Source organism: Danio rerio, chromosome 7, assembly GCF_049306965.1.
Source record: "Danio rerio strain Tuebingen ecotype United States chromosome 7, GRCz12tu, whole genome shotgun sequence".
NCBI classification, from domain to species: Eukaryota; Metazoa; Chordata; class Actinopteri; order Cypriniformes; family Danionidae; genus Danio; species Danio rerio.
Genome location: NC_133182.1, coordinates 75,615,001 through 75,636,935, shown reverse-complemented (window position 1 = coordinate 75,636,935; position 21,935 = coordinate 75,615,001). Strand labels below are relative to the sequence as shown.

The 21,935-nt window shown below is 32.4% G+C and overlaps 1 protein-coding gene across 6 annotated transcripts in view; it reads left to right on the top strand.

Moving 5' to 3' along the window:
• Window positions 1–21,935, top strand: part of kcnip4a (potassium voltage-gated channel interacting protein 4a) — a 314,740-nt gene that overhangs the window by 160,725 nt on the left and 132,080 nt on the right. Inside the window, exon 1 of one of the 6 annotated variants that reach the window (XM_021478058.3) lies at window positions 8,861–9,321. The exons of the other annotated variants lie outside the window; for them this stretch is intronic. Within the exon in view, the coding sequence (XP_021333733.1) occupies window positions 9,264–9,321 (58 nt within the window). The 5' untranslated portion in view covers window positions 8,861–9,263. Of the gene's footprint in view, window positions 1–8,860; window positions 9,322–21,935 lie in introns of those variants that run through there. 6 annotated transcript variants of the gene reach the window in all.

The following is a 21,935-nucleotide window of genomic DNA, read 5'->3' as shown; positions in this document are numbered from 1 at the left end:
TTTTTTGTCATTTCTGTAAGTGGAAGTATGGCGTCTGCCTGGACTAAAGTGATGCTCATGTAGGTATTCTGTTGCTGTCCGTGGTGCTGAAAACTTCTGAAGTGTTACAGTAAAACACTCAGTGCAGAGCATAAATGAGTGAACACCATTTGAAAATTAATATTTTAGTCCATTTCTCATGGAATATATACAAGAATTTGTTGAAGATGTTGCAAATTTATTAAAAATAAAACAGCTGAAAAATCACATGTACATCAGTATTCACAGCCTTTGCTCAATACTTTGTTGATGCACCTTTGGCAGCGATTACAGCCTCAAGTCTTTCTGAATATGATGCCGCAAGCTTGGCACACCTGTCTTTGGGAATTTTTACCCATTCCTTTTTGCAAGCTCTATGGATGGGAAACGACTGTGTGCAGCCATTTTCAAATCTCTCCAGAGATGTTCAATTGGATTTAGGTCTGGGTTCTGGCTGGGCCACTCAAGGACCTTCAATGAATTGTTGTGAATCCACCCTATTGATATTTAAAACATTATAAATTCTCTATTAAGAAAGAGGGGAATCAATCTAAATGCATAAAGTTTTAATGAAATATTTGATTGTTTCAGCAATGAATGTACAAATCTTCAGAAAAGGCACTTTTTGGCAGTATTAGATTGAAAAAGCACAGAAATCCCATGCAGTATGATCAGAAGTGGATGAAAGACTGTTGTGTGGCAACTGGAATGTGTCTCTCATGTTTACCTGGGATCTGACCGAGCAAAAGGTAGCGTGTAAACAGGGCAGCATCAGTCATGTTAAATTCGCCGTCTCCCTTTGTCTCATCTGCATGGACATCCTTGCCTTTCTCATAGTAAATCTTCATAAACTAGCCCAAGTACGATGCATGACAGCTATGGTTGAAAAAGCCGCACACTGCAGCACACAGGAGCACAGTGACGAAAATAGGCTGACTGCATCAAAGAGGCGCTCAAATTGGCCAATGACAAGACATAATATCAATCACGGCCCCAAGCACATGACAACAAAAGTTACAAGCTTCATTTTAAAAATGTAAGGAGTAGAAAGTACTGATATTTGTGTAAGAATGTAAGGAGTAAAAGTAAAAAGTAGTCAAAAAAAATGAGTAGTGAAGTACTGATACCAGAAAAATCAACTTAAGTACAGTAATGAAGTATTTGTACTTAATTACTTTTCATATCTGCCTTTTATAAGTTTCTATTTTATACCTCTTAGCATCAGGTACACTGACGCCATTAAGGCTAGTTCCCACTTGCCTGTCAGCGTGCCTTAATCTCATCCCTCAGCTGCTTCCGACAACTGACAGACTTAACAGAGGCAAATCTCAAATAACGTTTGTGCGAAATACTACAGTAAGAACTTTCCAATGAGTATTTGATGCACTTGTTGTGGAGTTGCAACGATGAATCGCACACAATGTTAGCTGTTAGCAGTTAGCAGTTAGCTTTGCACTCTTTTTGCTCGCAAATGTGACAGGATACAGGTTAATCTCCACTGCTGTGTGGATATCTGTTATGTTAGTGTACAAAATAAACCAGATGTAACGTCCACAAACCGGTATTGAAGCGTCTTCTTTTATAACTGTATTGACACGCGGCTGTGCTGATGAAGTGAATCGCTGTACTTTATTACACACATGCACTGCTTTAAAACATTTAAAACTCTTCTTGATCCAATTTGATGATGATTAATGATCCTAGCAAACTGGTCAGACCTTTATTCCCGGTTGCTTTGCGCACAGCCTGTCTTGTTGATGTGATTATATGCGTTACTATGGAGACATGTTAATACGCAGCTGTCAATCAATATTGGTGGGCGGGGGGACCGCACTCCTACATCAAGTTGCGGTCGGTCTGAAAACCTCTCCAATTGGTCCACTGATTTTATGTCGTTCAATTTGAAAAAAAATAACTGTGTGTGTTTATATCACCCCAATATGTTGGTCTATACACTATACCTGCTCACATGTCTGTCCAAACAGCTTGAAGAGTAGATTTTTCACCATAGGTGCCCTTTAAATCTCTCTTTATCAAGACATTATTGGAAGCATCTTCTTCCCTTCACCTCTGTCCACAAGTCTTTCTTATATCTCCAGCAATTTCGTTTGAGCGCAGATGAAAGCGAACAGTTCTGCCTTCATTCTGTTCTGCCGAGACCTCCAGATCATTTCCGCTCACCGAGCTTCACTAAAGTGGCCATTGACACGCTGAGAAAATTGGCCTTTGATGGCGTTTTGTGTGTTGAATCGGCAGCGGGTCGCAGGGTTGTGGATGAGGAGGTGTGTGTGGAGGAGAAGAACCTGATTGAGTCTGACTGACTGACTGTGTTTATAGGTTTTGTATGTTGAAAGTAGCTTTATATGACAGTTTGTGGTACTTTTATCACCTTTGATTGGCACTGAGATCACTCTGAAACTCGGAAATATGATGTGTATAGTTAGCCTAAAGTGGGTTCTGATGGATTTGCTTTAGAAAAATGGTGGTCGTGTTAGTGGAAATAAGAAGATTCAATTTGGTTGAATATGGCAAAACAATCTTTATAATAATAATAATAATAATAATAATAATAATAATAATAATAATAAACTTCTAAATTGGTAATAATAATAATAACAAATAAAAATGTATATTATTATTGTTATTATTATTGTTGTTGTCATTGTTTTTTTTTTCTTTTGACGTCAAAGGCAACAAGTGTTGTGGTATTTAGAGCCAAATTTGGAAGATGCCAATATGGTCAGCTTACGTAACATGCGCTCATCCTAAAAATATTAAACACACTATATTACTATACAGTAAAAGGTATGATCAGGTTACATAAATAATTTTTTCATAATGTTTAATGAAAAAAAATGATAAAAATGCATATCATTTGAGTATAAATATTTATACTTTTTCCTGTGTATAACTTTATTATTATTATTATTATTATTATTAATAATAATATTATTATTGTTGTTATTATTATTGTTATTATTATTGGTATTATCATCACCAATATCATTTATAATAATATTATAATTTTTTTACTATTATTCATGTTATTTTTATTATTATTATTATTATTATTATTATTATTATTAATTATTATTGTTATTATTAATTATTATTAATATGTTGCAATAATGTTATTATTATCATCAATATTCATTCATTCATTCATTTTCTTTTGGGTTAGTCCCTTTATTAATCCGGGGTCGCCACAGCAGAATGAACCGCCAACTTATCCAGCATGTTTTTAGGCAGCGGATGCCCTTCCAGTCGCAACCCATCTCTGAGACACATCCACATACACACTCATAAACTACGGACAATTTAGCCTACCCAATTCCCCTGTACCGCATGTCTTTGGACTCTGGGGGAAACCGAAGCACCCAGAAGAAACCCAGACGAATGCAGGGAGAACATGCAAACTCCACACAGAAACGCCAACTGACCCAGCCAAGAATCGAACCAGCGACCTTCTTGCTATGAGGCGACAGCACTACCTACTGCGTCGCCATCATCAATATTATTATTACTAATATTATTATTATTATTATAATTATTATTTTTTATTGTTGTTGTTGTTGTTATTATCATCATCATTATAATCATCATTATTATTATCAAAATTATTATTAATATATATATATATATATTTTTTTTTTAAGGAAGTCTTTATGCTCACCAAGACTTTAGTTGGGTTTATTTGAACAAAAAATACTATTAAAAAATAATATTATTATAAAACTATTATATATTTTTTACAAATATATATTTTTCAGTATTAATATAATGTGAAATGTCCTTTATTCTAATTATATACAGTGTTTACAGGTTTTATATGATGAAAGCAGCTTTATGTGAGGTTTTGTGGCACTTGTCACTGAGATCACTGACTGGTTGCCACTGAGATCACTCTGAAACTCGGACATATTGTGCGCTGTGACCCTAAAGTGGGTTCTGACGGATTTAGAAAAATGGTGGTACTGTAAGTGGAAATAAGAAGATTCAGGTTGTTAGTATTAGTGGAATATTGCAAAACACACTGAAAAGAAGAAGAAATGAAAAGGAGAGAAAATGCTTTCCATATTTTTGTTGTTGTTGACGTCAAAGGCAACAAGTGTTGTGGTATCTAGAGCCAAATTTGGCAGATGTCAATATGGTCAGCTTATGTAAGATGCGCTCATCCTAAAAATATTATACAAAACAGTAAAAGGTACGATCAGGTTACATAAAAACTGACTTTGTAATATTTCTACACACTTTTTAAACCATATTTCACTTCAATAGAAGGTTTGTTTCTATCTAAAATTGATTGTTATTGTTATATTTAATTTATATTTATATTATATTATTTATATTATATTTATTATATTTAATTATTGATTATTTTTATTATTATTATCATTATTATTATTATTGTTGTTGTTGTTGTTGTTATTGTAAAAAAAGACCCAATAAGGCTTCAGTTGTGTTAGCACCAAAAACTGTACTAATATATAAATATATTATAGATTTATAAATAAATATTATAGATTTTTTGTTTAAGACAATGTGAAATGTAATTTATTCCTGGTATGTGAAGTTGAATTGTTATATATAGCATATGTATGTATGAATAAATGAATGAATTAATAATAACATGAACGAACAAATATATTCCCATATTTGAGAGGTCTTAGGATTTCTGAAGGATAGTGTGACACTAAAAACCTCTCAAATACGGGAATAAATGTGTTTATTCGTTTATTAAATTGTTAATTTATTAATTTATTTATTAATGTATTCTTTTATTCGTTCATTTTTTTGTTTATTTATTAATTTAATAAAATATTAATTGATTTATTTATTCATTTATTCATTCATTTATTTTTATTCATTCATTTGTTTGTTTGTTCATTCATCAATTCATTCATTTATTCAATTAATTAATTGATTTATTGAATTATTTATTTATTTGTTTGTTTATTCATTTACCAGATTGTTTATTTATTTATTCATTTACTATATTAATCATTTGTTTGTTGGTTTGTTTGTTCATTAATTTATTAATTTATTAAATCATTATTTCTTTATTCTATTATTCATTCTTTTGTGTATTCATTCATTCATAAATCATTTGTTTATTAATCTATTATATTATTCATTTATTCATTAATTTATTTGTTTGTTCATTCATTCAATAATTTATTAAATTATTTATTTATTTATTTGTTCATTTATTCTATTATTAATTCGTTAATTCATTTATTTGTTTGTTCATTCATTTATTCTATCATTCATTTATTAAATTATTTATTCATTCATTCATTTATTTATTCATTTATTCTATTCATATATTTGTTTGTTTTTTGTTAGTTCATTTATTCTTTCAATAATTATTTTTATTTACACATTTATTTATTCATTTATTCTATTATTCATTCATTTGTTCATTGATTCATTCATTAATTTTCTAAATTATTATTCATTTGTTCAGTTATTCATTCATTTGTTCATTCATTCATTCTTTTAATATATTGTTAAATCATTTGTTTATTAGTTTATTATATAATTAATTCGTTCATTTGTTTGTTTGTTTGTTCATTCATTTATTCAATCATTCATTAATAAAAATGATTAATTAATTTATTTATTTTTTCTATTCATTCCTTCATTTGTTTGTTTGTTCATTCACTAATTTATTAATTCATTTTTAATTATTAATTTATTTGTTTTATTCATTCATTTATTCTGTTAATCATTTGTTTGTTCATTCAGTCATTCATTTACAAAATTATTAACTAATTTATTCATTTTTATAATTTGTTTATTTATTCATTTATTTGTTTCCTTATTTATACACTTGTTCATTCATTTTTTTAATTATTAATTAATTTATTTATCAATTTATTCATTCATTCATTCATTCATTCATTTATTCATTTCATTTATTCATTTATAGTTTTTGTTTCATAAGCTACAGGTATATGGTACTGTTTTGACCATCACTTGATGTCTACCATTAGAATATCAGCCCTAAACCTGATTTCTAAATGACCAAATGAGCACAAAAAAAAAACAGCAAATGCAGAAATGAAATGTCAAAGCACTTTACAGAAACGGAAATGAGTAACATTTGAGTGGTTGAAAATCCACAAAGCAGATTTCTTTTTCTTTTTCTTTTTTTTTTGTCATCCGTCAAACTGCAAGAATGAATAGGAAACAGCTTGAAGCGCGTCTCCGAGCGTTCGCACACCCACACACACACTCACAAGCCCAATCATTTCTGTACTTCTGATAATCAGTAGCTTTAAGAAGAGAGACGTCCTCATGCACAAACATAATGGACCGCACGGCTTTTCCTGCATTTCTCTCAGCTCTCCAGCTTGAGTTTCCATGGAAGTCAGTGTTAGCTTCACCCAGGGAGACTTTCTGAGAAAAGCCCATGTGCCGGATTCATGATTAAGTGGACTCTCAGATGCACACGACGCTTAAATGACTCCGCGTGTGTGATTGCAGGATAGCAATTACCCTACGCATACAGTACGCCTTTCATGATTAAGGATGTATTGTTGTTTACAGGGCATAATCAGCAAAAAACAACATGATTAATATGTTTGTGAACTATAGCATTGTAAAGTATACACACTTTTTTTTTTAAAGGGGACCTATTATGCAAAAATCATGTTTATAAGGGGTTTAAACACAGTTGTGTGGAAACAATAAGTGAATATATCTAGCCTCTAATAGTAAAAACAACACAGGCTTATTGTGAAAACGTACCCCTGTATACATTTCAGGAGAGCATGGATTATGTAGCCACAGATTTGTATAGCTGCATTTCGTCTTTAAAACAAACTCTATGCTAGCTGGCAACAGTGGAAAAGTCGTCCACATGGAGTTAAGCGGTCGGCTGGTAAGCGCGTAATAAAATTGAAGACTTCTGCGGCATCATACTGCCTGCTGACATCTTCTATTTCTTTTTTCGTGCTTACCAGCCGACCGCTTGACTCCATGTGGATGACTTTTCGGCTGTTGCCAGTTTTTCCAGTAGCTTGTCGCGTACGTCAGCGGACTTGAGATGCAGAGAGGAGTTGACCACGATGACGGGGTGTTGTGCCGGAAGGCGTACCCCTGCCGTAAAATGCACCTCCTCTGAAATATGCATCTATTAATTTAAATTAATAATTAAAATAGTAAAATTAAAATTAAATAATATAGTTAATAATATAATATAGTTATGACACTAATAAGAGTGACTAATGTGAGTTTCATGAATCAAACCCTTCCCTTACTGAAGATAAACAAACTAATAAATAAGTAAATAAACTAATACAAATAAATAAATAAATAAATTGATTGACTTTATAAACAATACCAATGAGATTAAGTAAATTATTTAACGTGTGGTTTAGTTGAAAACAGCAACAACAACTTTGTGTTCCATGTAGTCTAAAAAAAGCCTAAGTTTAGGCTACACTACTTAATAAACTTCATTTATTTAATTATTAATTAATTAATTTATTTATTTATTAATTCATTTGTTCTAACATACATTCACTCATTTCAAGTCTACAGAAATAAACCAAGAATAGTCTTGTGCTATAAACGTTGTGCTCACCATTCTCATTAAGTGAGATTAATATTAAATTAAACAAATGAATAATGATAATAAAAAATACATGGTTGTGAGACTGTTGCACTTTTTTGTTTTGACAATATGCTCATGTTTATATAGTTCTCATCGGTGTGTGTGCAATATTTGTATGCTTATAACCACCTCCGAGCATAGTTGGGGTCGCGAGTCACTGGAGTTGTTATTTTAGGGGTCGCGGGCTGAAAAGTTTAAGTACCCTTGGTCTAGAGCAGGGGTTCTCAAAGTGGGGGTCGGGACCCCTTGAGGGGTCGCGGGACAATGAAGGGGGGTCGCCTGGTGATTTAAAAAAATCTATTTATTATTATTAAATCATATAGGAATGAACATATTTTATCCATAACCTACAGAAGAGAAAAAATATAGTCGTTTATAAATACTATATAGTTACTATAGTAGCTTATAGTTACTAGTTCTATTGGATTGCGACCCCAGTGGTAATTACATGATATTAAACACACAGCAATAGCGTCAGATGCAGCATATTGATTTTATAACACCAGGTTAAAGTTTCTGGCCCATTTACTGCACTGACATTAAACAAAGAATATCCGTGGGTGTGACATTGCATGCAAGGTTTCTGTATTCATAACCAGGATATTGGGGGTCGCGAGTCACTGGCATCGTCATATTGGGGGTCGCAGGCTGAAAAGTTTGTGTACCCCTGATCTAGAGGACTTATTTTACATCTTGTAAAAAGCGGCATAATAGGTCCTCTAAGTGAAGTTTCACAAACTAATTTCGAGAGGAGCATGTGATATAATTGACAGCAGCTGGCAACCCATCTACGTTCATTAGTTAGCCAATCAGATTAATCCTAACTCACTATAAGTAGGCTAGCTAAATCTACTCCCTTATCTTCGTTTTCGGAAGAAACCCCCCATCCACCCCTTCTCCTCCTTTCTTCCTTTATCACAGGGGAGCTCTCAAGAACCACCTGATCTCGTACTCCCCTCACATGCTCTATGGACCTGGCGAGAGCCCTGGGCTTAACTATCTCCGAGCTCAGGGTTCTCTCCCAGGACAGCATGCCAAACCTGCTAACAGTGTGAACTCTTGAAATATAATTAAAACAATGTTGGCAGCAATTTTTGTAAGAGTGTAGTAGTAAACAAAACAGGATTAACATGTGTTTCGCATATACAGCATGCAGCTCACCAATTTCCTAGGCTCTTTTCCATCTCTCACCTTAGAAATATTAGTAGAAATGAAGGCTGCGCACTGTTGAGAAGCATTGGTTTTGAAGTAGACGTATTATTATGCATTAGTCTCTGTCATCTTAATGAGCGTCGGCTCGGGCATGATTGGTAGCGCTTGAATTAAAGCAGAACTCAGAGTCCACAACAGCGTTCATTCGTTCTCCGGCAGCAACAGTGCCCTTTCTTTCCTCCTCCTCCTCCTCCTGCTGTTTTCCTGCTCCATCTCTCCCTTTCTCTCGCCTCCGTCTTTCAGTGAAGAAGTGTATCTGTAGCGGAGCGAACATCCAGAACTCCGGGGCTTCATTAAAGTGTGCCAAAGTGGAGCAGATTGAAGGCAGCGGTTAATCGGAGCACACCGGAGACGATCTGAGCGATAGACTCACAACTAAAGCCACAGTCACTCTTGGAGATTTGCTGAAATCATGGGCGCTTTGATGGTGATATTTTCACTGCAAACCAAACAGAGGAGAAAACGGACAGGTAAAGAGTGATTTGATTTGATGACAGTGAGTCGGAGGATGCTTTTGTGCTTTGTTAGATTAGACATTTGAGGTATTGTAGTAGAAAAGTGCAGGGATTTCTGAGATCACCTGGAGGTGGTGGGAAAGTTTGGGGTTGTTGTAATAGGCATGCAAGAAATGATGATAGTAAGACTTCTTTTGAAGCTTATGGTGCTGTTTAGGCTCATCAGGTTTCACACACACACACACACACACACACACACACTCACACACACACTCACACTTGTGGAGCGCATGCTGCTTGGATGCCGCAGATGATAAGTTACTGTTTGATAATTATTATTATTATATTTTTGTGTTCATTTATTTTATATTTGATTATATGTTTGTTTATTATATACTTTTTTTATTGTTGTTGTCGTTTTTGTTTTAAAATAATAAAATTAATGATGGTGATTATTATTATTATTATTATTATTATTATTATTATTATTATTATTATTATTATTATTATTATTATTATTTTGTCATCATTATATCATCATCATCAATATTATTATTATTATTATTATTGTTGTTATTTATAATAATAATTATCATAATAATAATAACAATAATAATAGTTGTTGTTATTTTGGAATTATTATTATTGTTGTTGTTTTTATTATTATTGTTGTTATTATTATTGTGTTGTTGTTGTTAAATGTGATTTTTTATTTTATTTTATGATTATTATGATGGTGAGTATTATTATTAGTAGTATTTTATAATAATAATAATAATAATTATTATTATTATTATTATCATTGTTGTTGTTAATAATTGGGAATTATTATTATTATTATTATTGTTGTTTTTATATTAATAATAATGTTAGTTGTTGTTATTTTGGAATAATTATTGTCATTGTTATTATTATTATTATTATTATTATTATTATTTTATTATTATTATTATTATTATTATTATTGTGTTTTTGCTGCTGTTGTTGTTAATTTGGAATTATTTTATTTTATAATTATTATGATGTTTACTATTAGAAGTAGAATTTAATAATAATAATAATAATAATTATTATTATTATTGTGGTTGTTATTAATTTGGAATTATTTTTTAGTTTTTAGTTTTTTATATTAATAATGATAGTAGTTGTTGTTATTTTGGAATTATTATTATCATCATTGTTGTTATTATTATTGTTATTATTATTTATTTTTAATTTTTATTTATTTTTTATTTTTTTATCATCATCATCGTCATCATTGTTGTTGTGGTTATAGCCACTACCAATATTAAAATCATTATGCATCATCCTCCTAATTCTCCACCCCTGATTGTTTTATTTTTTAAAATTCTCCTTATTTTAGCTTGTTTTTTTTTATTATAAAAGCTATTGTTATTACTATCATGGATAGTTTTACTGTTGTTTTGCGTGTTGTACCTTTTTAAATCCTCCTTTGTTTATGTACTTCCATCTCTGCACCCAGTTACTATTACTAACACACACACACACACACACGACTGGCTGTCTTGTATGTCCATTTTTACCTGTTCTTTTGTATTTGATTAGTCTCGTGTAGCTTGTAGATCAGTTATCATATAAAAAAGATTATTTAGTAACACTTTATAGTTTACATTATAGTTAATGCAAAGATTGCAATGACCAGTAAATTTGTTTTGCGGTGTTTATGAATTTAGCTCACACTGGTTTATAACACAACTGCTCATCCTTAGTTCATTCGAGATCAGGCCCATTAAATAATGCTAATGACTTTTCATTTGTAGTAATGCATTAGTAAAAGAGGAAGCGAGGACATTGATTGATTGATGTTTCGTAGAGTATTCATTGTTTGTTCACGTTAACTAATGCAGTTCACTAATGTTAACAAATGAAACCTTACTTTAAAGCATTACTGAAGGTTATTGAATAAAAATATGACATTATAAACATACAAAAAGGGGGCCACACGGTGACTCAGTGGTTAGTGCTGTCGCCTCACAGCAAGGTCACTGGTTCAATTCCCAGCTGGGCCAGTTGACATTTCTATGTGGAGTTTGTATGTTCTCCCAGTGTTGGCGCGGGTTTCCCCCGCAGTCTAAAGACATGTGCTATAGGTGGATTGGGTAAACAAAATTGGCCGTAGTGTATGAATGTGTGAGTGTGTGTGTGTGAATGCGAGAGTGTATCAGTGTTTTCCCCTGCACTGGGTAAGGGCATCCGCTGTGCATTTATGAAGTGAGCTTCACACAGGTGAGTGGGCTTGACAAACCACCTGTAGAAACACTCTTCCTGCTATTAAAAAAATTACTTAAACTTAGTCTAGCACTTAATTCTCAGAGCACTTTAAGGTTTTGTACGTTGATTAAAATTAAAAGTCTCTCCTTTGTATCAAATGCATTTATACATATCAGTTTTCACCAATGTAAAATGTGCGTGTTCTTCCTCTGGTGGGTGTTTTTTTTTTTCTTTTTGTCTTGAGGAAAGACAAGCACACAGTGGTGATTCATGCTTTATTCTGCTTTGTTGTGTGGCCAATGAACTCCAAAGGGAGGCTTTCTGAGAAATGATGTTCAAGGGGCTTTTACTGAGAAATACAGAGGAGTCCTTGCAGAGAAGAGAGAGCTTCGGAATAATCATATAGAAGACATATTAAAGGAGTTTATTACTGAACAATTCAGCTTAGGCTCATTTGAAATGAATGCCTGAGCCTATATGTTTGTGAAATGTAAAATACGTTGCTCCGGGTACATTTCGTTGCGCGTTTCAGAACAAAAATCCACAAGAGGGCGCTGTGTAAATTTTAGCAAATCTGAAATGCATTACTTAGGGTGCATTTTGTTGCACGTTTCAGAAGAAAAATCCGATAGATAACGCTGTCTGTATGTTAGCCAATCTGAAATGCATTACTTAGGGTAGATTTTGTTGCACATTTCAGATGACAAATCCACTAGAGGGTGCTGTCTGTATTTTTGTGAATCTGATTTGCATTACATATATATGTTTTGTTGTATGTTTCAGAAGAAAAATCCACTAGAGGACACTGTTTTTATTTTTGACAATCTGAAATGCATTACTTAGGGTATGTTTTGTTGTACGTTTCAGAAAAAAAATCCACTAGAGGGCACTGTGAACTGTGAATGATCATATTTTATTATGGTAAAATAAGCGTAATCTAGAGGCCTTTGCCTTTCATATATGCCACTTCTGATACCAAATGATCAACTAGAAGTCAAGATATTATTTGTTGTTCCTAAAACTTGGATAGACGACAGGACTTTTGTCAGGTAGTGTATAGTATTTACTCTAAATTACAAAAGTATTTTTCTTAATGTACAGATTTCCTCTTTATTCTTTCCTTTTTAAACTTGCCAAAGCACCTTCAAGTTTGGATGTCTGAAGGCATGAGGGTAAAAGGTGTGCGGTAATAACCTGTAATGAATGAACCATTAGTGATGTGGTGCTTGATTTTATAGCAACACTTTATGGATTATCAGGCCATCAGGCTGTGAAATTAAACCTCATTCACCTTCCCCGTAATCCACATGAATTTGACATCCTGCACTCTCGTCTCAATTCACTGGACTTCAGGACTTTATGCCCCCCAGAACGGTTTTTAAAGGATCCTTTGTTGTTTTTCATCATAACTGGTAAACCTAAGGGACTACAGTAATTTGTCCTGTTTATGATCTGTGCTTTATATTATATCTGGCTCATGTCACTGTGAAAAACTTTGAAAACTACGAAAAAGTCATGACATCGTTTTTTGTAATGCTACTTAGTTAATCAGGTTAAATCAGGCCCGGATTGGCTAATCGGGAGGACAGAGAGAATTCCCGGTGGGCCAGTCCGTTTTTTTTGGCCACGGGGGCGCGTGTCACTAGCTGACTGCACTCTCAGCAGGCACACTTTTTTCCATCCATCCATCCATTAATCTATTTATTTATTTATTTATTTATTTATTTATTTATTTATTTATTTATTTATTTATTTATTTATTTATTTATTTATTTATGTACTTAATTATTTATTTATTTATGTACTTAATTATTTATGTTTTTTTGTTTGTTTATATATATAAAATTTATTTATTTATATTTCTTAATGAATTAATTAGTTAATTATTTATTTATTTATTTATAAATTATTTTTTATTTGTTTGTTTATAATTTTTAATTAATTTATTAATTAATATTTTTAATTAATTTATTTATTAATGTATTATTTACTTTATTTATTTATTTATTTAATTATTCATTTATTTAGATTTGTTTGTTTGTTTGTTTATATATTTTTTAATTAATTTATTTATTTATAATTTATTTATTGTAATTTATTTATTTGTTTGTTTATTTATATTTTTATTAAATAATGAATTTATTAATTTATATATTTTTTATTTTATTTATTTATTAATTTAATTATTTATTTATTTTTAAATTAATTAATTAGTTAATTAATTGGTTAATTAATTAATTTTAAATAAATCAGCAGCAACATTGGTTAATAAATTAATGTGTTTGACCATAGCCTCACTCTTTTTATTCATTATCTTACCGCAGCTCTACTCTTTTTATTTATTTTCTCGCACCCCCATGAGCAGAATGCAGCCTGAAGGTTAAAGATGACGTAATTATCATTCGACTCCCCAACAGCGGCACCTTGCTCACCAGCTAAATCATTTGTTAAGAGATACGCGAGAGATGGAAAACTGATAATAGGAAGCGCAAAGTTGGCGATGAAAAGGCCAGAATTAAGAAAGGTTGAGTACATTTTTCATTAACCAGCAGAAGCGAGAGTACAACAACACACATGAAGACGATGAAATGGCCAGTAAGTTAACGTTAAGCTAGTTAGGAGCAGTGCAAAACAACAATGCCTGCAAACCACCGTCTATGTAGCGAACTTTTTCTTGTTCTGTAGCTCTTCAGCAGCAGCAGCCTCTTGTCCAGTTTGCTGCTAACAGTAAAGAGCCAGACCCCCTGACATTACCAAGCACCAATCATGAGCCCAACACACTAGAATGGGCAGTAAAGATTGTCATTGAGTAAATATAAGAACTTAAATTATTAACATTAATAAATATTACACCTGCTTAATGAAAAATGCCCCGAGACAATTAATGAAATCAGATGATTCACTACATGAACAAATCTGACTTAATGATGAAGCCATCATTAGAAACTAATACTGTGGTTAAAAATGTCTGACAGATAACAGTGCAATACTTGTTTTAGGCTTTACTTGTGTATAAGGAAACAATTTAGCATAAAATATATATTCAGATATTCCAGAAAAGGACATAGTGATGTTTTAAAGAATAGTGTTGGAGATTTACCTGTTAATGTTCTCCGGGTGCTCCGGTTTCCCCAACAGTCCAAACACATGCGCTATAGGTGAATTTGGTAAACAAAATTGGCCATGTGTGTGAATGAGTGTATGGGTGTTTCCCAGTACTCGGTTGTGGCTGGATGGGCATCCCCTGCATAAAACATATTCTGGAATAGTTGGCGGTTCATTCCACTGTGGCGACCCTTGATAAATAAGGGACTAAGCTGAAGGAATATGAACGAATGAATGTAAAAGATACACAATTCATCATGACAAAACATTTACAGATCTTTTTTAAAGAGCTGTTGTTTTCAATGGGATCCTCTTGCTTAGATCAGCAAGTTCTCTCCAGCTGCAGGATATGAAGGTTAAAGCGTAACTTCAGTAACGGCTACATCTATAGAGAGAGAAAGTTAAATTTAGCGTCTCATTCCCAACCTATATTTTATGGATGCTTCTTGGAACAGGTTGGGAATAAAATGAATGGGCAGCCGTGGTCCTTCTCGTCGGCAATACATCACGAAGAAGACAGTCTTTGTGCATTGTAAGCAGAAATCAGAGGAACCCAGATTCCCACACGGGGAGCTCAGCAGAATTTGGACTAAGTTTATTTGAACTGTGTGTGCAGCTTGTTATTGTGGAGTCTTTTGAAGGCTATGGGAGTCTGCCGCGTGATTTATTGCACTAACAGCAAGATACTAAAAGCTACCACAGTGTTACCATGTCGTCTGGAACAAAGTGCCATGGCATTGTCTGCAGGCTGTGAGGAAGGTGCATCTAAACATTTGTACCACAAAGAAATGCATTTACAAATGATCAATGTCAATGTTTTTAGATGGAATTTAAGTGCACTTAGTTGTGCTCAAATGCATTTTTTGTGGATTTCTTGATTCTATCGAGTCAATTTTAAAAGATCTTAAAAACTGAACTTGCTAATAAATTAATATTTATTGAACAAAAAGACGCTTAAGTGCAATGAGAGTGTCGTTTTAAATACCAAATTGAAAGTTTCTTTAAATTTTTTATTTTTATGTTGAGCTTTAAAGTAGTTTACTTGTTTTGATGTTTTAACTACATACTTGATTTTAATTTGTAAATGTTGTGTTATTTAATATTGCATTCAGGGTTAAAATATATTGTATTGTTTTATAACAAAATACATTGTTTTTAAACATGACAATAAAAATGACAGCAATGTCCAGTATTTTTCAGTTTTAGCTTGGTTGACTTGGTTAGCTGGGTTGCTTTGGAATGACCTGACTGATTTTAGTAAAACACGCTATTACACGACTGAAAATAAAGTGGCCGTTCATTTCATTTCATTGGTCAGTTTGTTTCAGAATGAAAAAAATAATAATTATATATATATATATAAAACAATTCATTGTTATTTTCTGACAATGAGTTCACTGTATTCAAATGGCCTCCAGTCACCAGATCTCAATCCAATAGAGCACCTTTGGGATGTGGTGGAATGGGATATTGGCATCGTGGATGTGCAGCCGACAAATCTGCAGCAACTGCATGATGCTTTCATGTCAATATGGAGCAAAATCTCTGAGGAATATTTCCAGTACCTTGTTGAATCTATGCCATGAAGGATTAAGGCAGCTTTGAAGGCAAAACTGGGGCTGACCTGATACAGTATATATATTTAGAAAAATATACAATATTTCCCAAATGATATTTACCAGAGCAAGGAAATTTTCACAGTATGTCTGATAATATTTTTTCTTCTGGAGAAAGTCTTATTTGTTTTATTTCGACTAGAATAAAAGCAGTTGTTATTTTTTTAAACACCATTTTAAGGACAAATATATTTTAAGCTATTTAGCCACTTTAAGCTATGTATTTTTTTTTGATATACAGAACAAACCATCTTTATACAATAATTTGCCTTAATTATCCTAACGTGCCTAGGTAACCTAATTAACCCAGTTAAGCTGTATAGAAGTGTCGTGAAAAAAATTCTAATCAAATATTATTTACTGTCATCATGTCACAGACAAAATAAAACAGTTTTTAGAAATAAGTTATTAAAACTATTATGATTAGAAATGTGTTGAGGAAATCTTCTCTGGGTTAAACTGAAATTGGGGGGAAAATAAACAGGGGGGCTAATAATTCAGGGGTGCTAATAATTTTGACTTAAATTTTGATATATATATATATATATATATATACTCACCCGCCACTTTATTACAAATCATGTAATCGTGGAACTGCCGCTCACTGGATATTTTCTCTTTTTTGGACTATTCTCTGTAAACCCTAGAGATGGTTGTGTGTGAAAATCCCAGTAGATCAGCAGTTTCTAAAATGCTCAGACCAGCCCGTCTGGCACCAACAACCATGCCACATTCAAAGTCACTTAAATCCCTTTTCTTCCTCATTCTGAACTGCAGCAGATCGTATTGACCATGTCTACATGCCTAAATGCATTGGGTTTCAGCCATGTGATTGGCTGATTAGAAATTAGCGTAAACGAGCAGTTGGACAGCTGTACCAGAATGATATTATATATATATACAGTATATATATATATATAAACAGTACATTTAGGAAATATAAACATTATTTTTATATTAGCATTTTATTGACACTTTTAAAAGATATAAAAGGATGTTAGGAAATATATTAAGAAACACAAACATTTAGCTTATAGTTGGGGAAAAAACACTGAACGTAACCTTTTCTGGTTTGTTTGTTTGCTTGTTTAGTTGTTTTTGCCTCTTTTTTCTTTGATTTATTATTGTATTGTTTTGTTTCTTATTTTTAGTGTTGGTTTCTTTTGTGCTTGTTTCGTTTATTGATTTTTTTTGCTTTGTGTTCTTTATTTGTTGATTTCATTTTGTTCTTGTTTCTTTATTTTTATTTTTATTTTTTTATTTTCTTTGTGATAAATAAAAGCAAGAGTTCTAGATGACAATCTAATAAATGCTGCTCAAAAGCATTTTCCCCCTCAAGTACTGTATGATTAAAATATCTCATTCAGTGTCTGTTTAGTTTTCGAGATTTGACATTGGCATGCAGTGTTGTGTGTATCAGTGTCATGATGTAATTTTCCAGCAGCTCCAGTCCCTTTTAAAGCACGGCTTGACCAATCAAAACAGAAGACCAGAACAAAGTGTTGCATAATTTAGTATGAAAACTCAGTCCGAGCAGAATTAAAATGAACGTGCTTTATGCTTCACTGAGATCTGAGAGTCTATAAACTTTGTTAGATGATTATATGTGAAAGCGTGCAGTTCTTTGAGATTTCTTTTATGAACGAGTGATGAAATATGCTCTCATCTGCCTTTTATTTCAGTGTTTCTTTGTAAACGGTGCACCGGCAGTCCTGTGACAATTACCAGAGTAGAGTTTTAATATTTCACATTATTGCTGGCCTTTGTGTGTGTGTGTGTGTGTGTGTGTGTGTGGGTGTGGGTGTGTGTGTGTGTGTGTGTGTGTGTGTGGGTGTGTGTGTGTGTGTGTGTGTGTCTTTGTTTTATGTTTTATGTTTTGTAATAGTTTTGTTTTGGTTTTGTGCTGCAATGTTTTGTTTTCTTTGCTTTGTTGTTGTTTTTGTTTTATTTTCTGTAGATTTTTTTCTTTGTTATTGTTTTTTTTTCTGTTAATTGCAAAATTATTATTTATTTTTTGCCTCAAAATGCTTAGACTAAAACTGTGAAAATATTCGTAACCCTTCTATTAACCTATGGGTCGATTTGACCCCATTGAATGATAAACATCCGTTAATACATCTATGATATATTTATTATTTCTTTAATTAAATTACTTTTCTTAATTTAATGTGGACAACTCTGTAAACAAATTAACAGGCAATTTTTTTTTTATGTCCTGTACTCATTTTTGTAACCAGGGTGATAGTGGTTGATTTGATCCAAGGCTCAGTTAGCTGTATAAAACATAGCGTAGGAGTTTAAAAAGTTTACACGCATTATTTTTAAAAACTGTATTTACTTTTTTAATCTTGGGGAATTTTTGAACAGGTTGTTTTAAATTATTTGAGTGTAAGTTTTAAATTTTAGCATCTTTTTTAGTCAGACAAATTTTAGTTTTGCTTTTTAATTATTATTATTATTATTATTATTATTATTATTTATATTTTTCTATTATTATTATTATTTGATTATTGTTATTATCTTTATCATTATAATATTATCTTTATATTATTATTATTATTAGTAGTAGTAGTAGTAGTAGTATCTTTATTATTAGTAGTAGTAGTTTATTATTATTATTATTATTATTATTATTATCTTTGTTATTATTATTATTATTATTATTATTATATTTATTATTAGTAGTATTGTTAGTATTTTATAATTAATTTTATTATTTTTATCTTTATTATTATTATCTTTAATATTATTATTATTATTAATATTATCTTTAATATTACTATTATTATTATTATTATCTTTAATATTGTTATTATAATTATAATTATCTTTATTATTATTATTACTATTATTATTATTATATTATCATTATAATTTTTTATTGTTATTTTTATTGTTATTAAAAAAATATTTTCTATAACTTGATTTTTTATTAAAAAAATTTTGTTACGTTTTAAATTTTAATATTTATATATTCACATCATACAGAGTGTGACTCACGATGATGAACATGAACAGTGTGTGTCGAGTGTTTACGCTTTCGTCCACTTGTGTGGAGTATTTCTCGCTGTGCATCCACAGGGCTTTGATGCTTGTGCTCGCCTGCTTTCAGAAACATTGAACAGAAGGCTTTACATGCACTCCAGCCTCACTCTAACGCTGGCCATTAATTTACAAGAGCTTCTGTTTAACCAGCGCCGCTCTGACAAAAGCATCCTGCACCATCCCAATACATTAGGGGGAAATATACTTGTGCTTTTGAAGTGCACTAAAAGGACACAGTCGCCAAACTCATCGAGCGCTGGAAGGTTCTTTCATGGAGACGAGCTTCACTGAAGGGTCTCTATTGTGTTCGTGTGTCGTCTATGGCTGTGCATTAATAGTCCAATATTTGATCTGCGATAATTATATGAAGAAAAAACGTCTCTTCACTGGTCAAACATAGTAGTAAATCAATGTTATGTACAATACAAGTTTATTTATATTTTAAGAAAGTAGTATTGACCAAAGTGCTTCTCAAAAATTAAAGGAAAACTAGTAATGAACAAGTATTTTCAGTCCTCTTTCCACCACTGAATAAGGCAACAAGCTAAAAGTATTAGGATTAAACAGGAGTACTATCTTAGCATGCATGGCTGCGCAGGCATAACTAAACCCGCTCTATATGTACGTGATCAGATACTTTAGTCACTATAATCCAAAGCCAAACATGTCATTTAAAGCCTCTTAATGAACTCCATGAAGAGCGGTGATTAATTCTGAAATCAAATAGATCTGAATGTCACATGGGAAAAAGCTTGAAGCAAGACCGGCTTTCAAGCAAAGCAGTGGAAGGACTTTTGTCTATACGAACAACCCAATTTAAATGCTAATTTAAAACCACAACATTCTAGGACTACTTTATTAAGGTATACAAAGTAAGGCAGTAATGTTAATTTAAAGTCTTTGGCTTTTATTCAAGCGAGGACAAATAAAACAGTTGAAAGCCAAAGAGATCATGAGGATGTTTTTTTTATGACCGGAACTGGAGGGATTTCTTGAGATTGGGTTATGCTAAGTTCTTGCATGTGATTTAGTTGAAATCAAGCTACAAGAATCTGAAAGTGTTCCCTGCATTAATATGTATGTAATATTATCATCAAAGCTCCGGCACTGACTCATATGAGTTCACTTGTTGGAGTTCAGTGAATCAAAAACATTCGGTGTAATTAAGCAGTTCCCGGCGAATGACTTTTATGAGCCAATCAAATACGGAAATGATCAGTACTCCAATAATCAGTTTGTTAATAATGAATAAAAAACACTGAAGTTTGATCTCTGAGGGAAATACTGCAAAGGAGAGCTATCTATCTATCTATCTATCTATCTATCTATCTATCTATCTATCTATCTATCTATCTATCTATCTATCTATCTATCTGTCTGTCTGTCTGTCTGTCTGTCTGTCTGTCTGTCTGTCTGTCTGTCTGTCTGTCTGTCTGTCCGTCTGTCCGTCCGTCCGTCCGTCCGTCCGTCCGTCCGTCCGTCCGTCTAACCATCTAACCGTCCATCCATCTAACCATCAAACTGTCCATTCTTCCAGCGTTGGTGTGGGTTTCCTCCGGGTGCTCCAGTTTCCACAACACACCAAACACATGCGCTATAGGTGATTTAAATAAACTAGATTGGCCATAGTGTATGAGAGTGTGTGTGTGTGTGTGTGTGTGTGTGTGTGTGTGTGTGTGTGTGTGTGTGTGTGTGTGTGTGTGTGTGTGTGTGTGTGTGTGTGTGTGTGATTGTGAGAGTGTATGGGTGTTTCCCAGTGCTGGGTTGCAGCTCGAAGCTGCGTAAAACATATGCTGGATAAGTTGGCGGTTCATTCCGCTGTGGTAACCCCTGATGAATAAAGGGACTAAGCCTTAGAACAATGAATGAATGAATGAATGAATGAATGAATGAATGAAACAATCAGTATTGTTTTTACTAAACCTAAACCCAATTGTAAAACTATTACAAATTATTTTCTGTTATTAAAATAAAGCTAAAATGAAATAAGCCTCTTCTTAAATGTCTAATTTAAAACTAAATCAAATTTGAATAATTTTGTTTAATTTTGTTTAACAAAAAAAACTGCAAAAAGTTAACTTGTATTATATTTTAGGAAGTAAAGCTTGATATTTCTAATATCAATGTGAGCTACAATAATGCATACAAATGGAAATCTTAGCTATGTAGAAAAAATGTAATACAATTAATACGTAGTGAGACATTTTGAATGCTTTTGTCTGCTAAATGTGAATTTTGTTCCAAATGTGAAATTTGTAAATAACAAAAAAAAAAAACATCACAAAAAGTAAAAAACAAAAATAACACAAAGAAAACAACAAAACAAATCAATAGAAAACAAACAAACAAAACAAAAGCAATGCAGAAAGGGCAAAACAAAAAAAATGAACAAAGCATTACAAAAACATTCATTTCAGTATTTATTTATTTTTGACTGGAATGGGTGCGGTTGTAAGCAGGACGTGACTGCATCTTTCCATCGTCTTTGTGGCTCCCAAAGTGTTAACTTGACCCTTTGGCGAGGCTCTGGTGTGCGCACTGTAACTCCGCATGAATATGGAGAGTCATGTAGTGACAGCTGCTGTCGCGGCGGTGGCCGAGGAGTCGTGTTCCTTCTGTCTATAAGTGTAA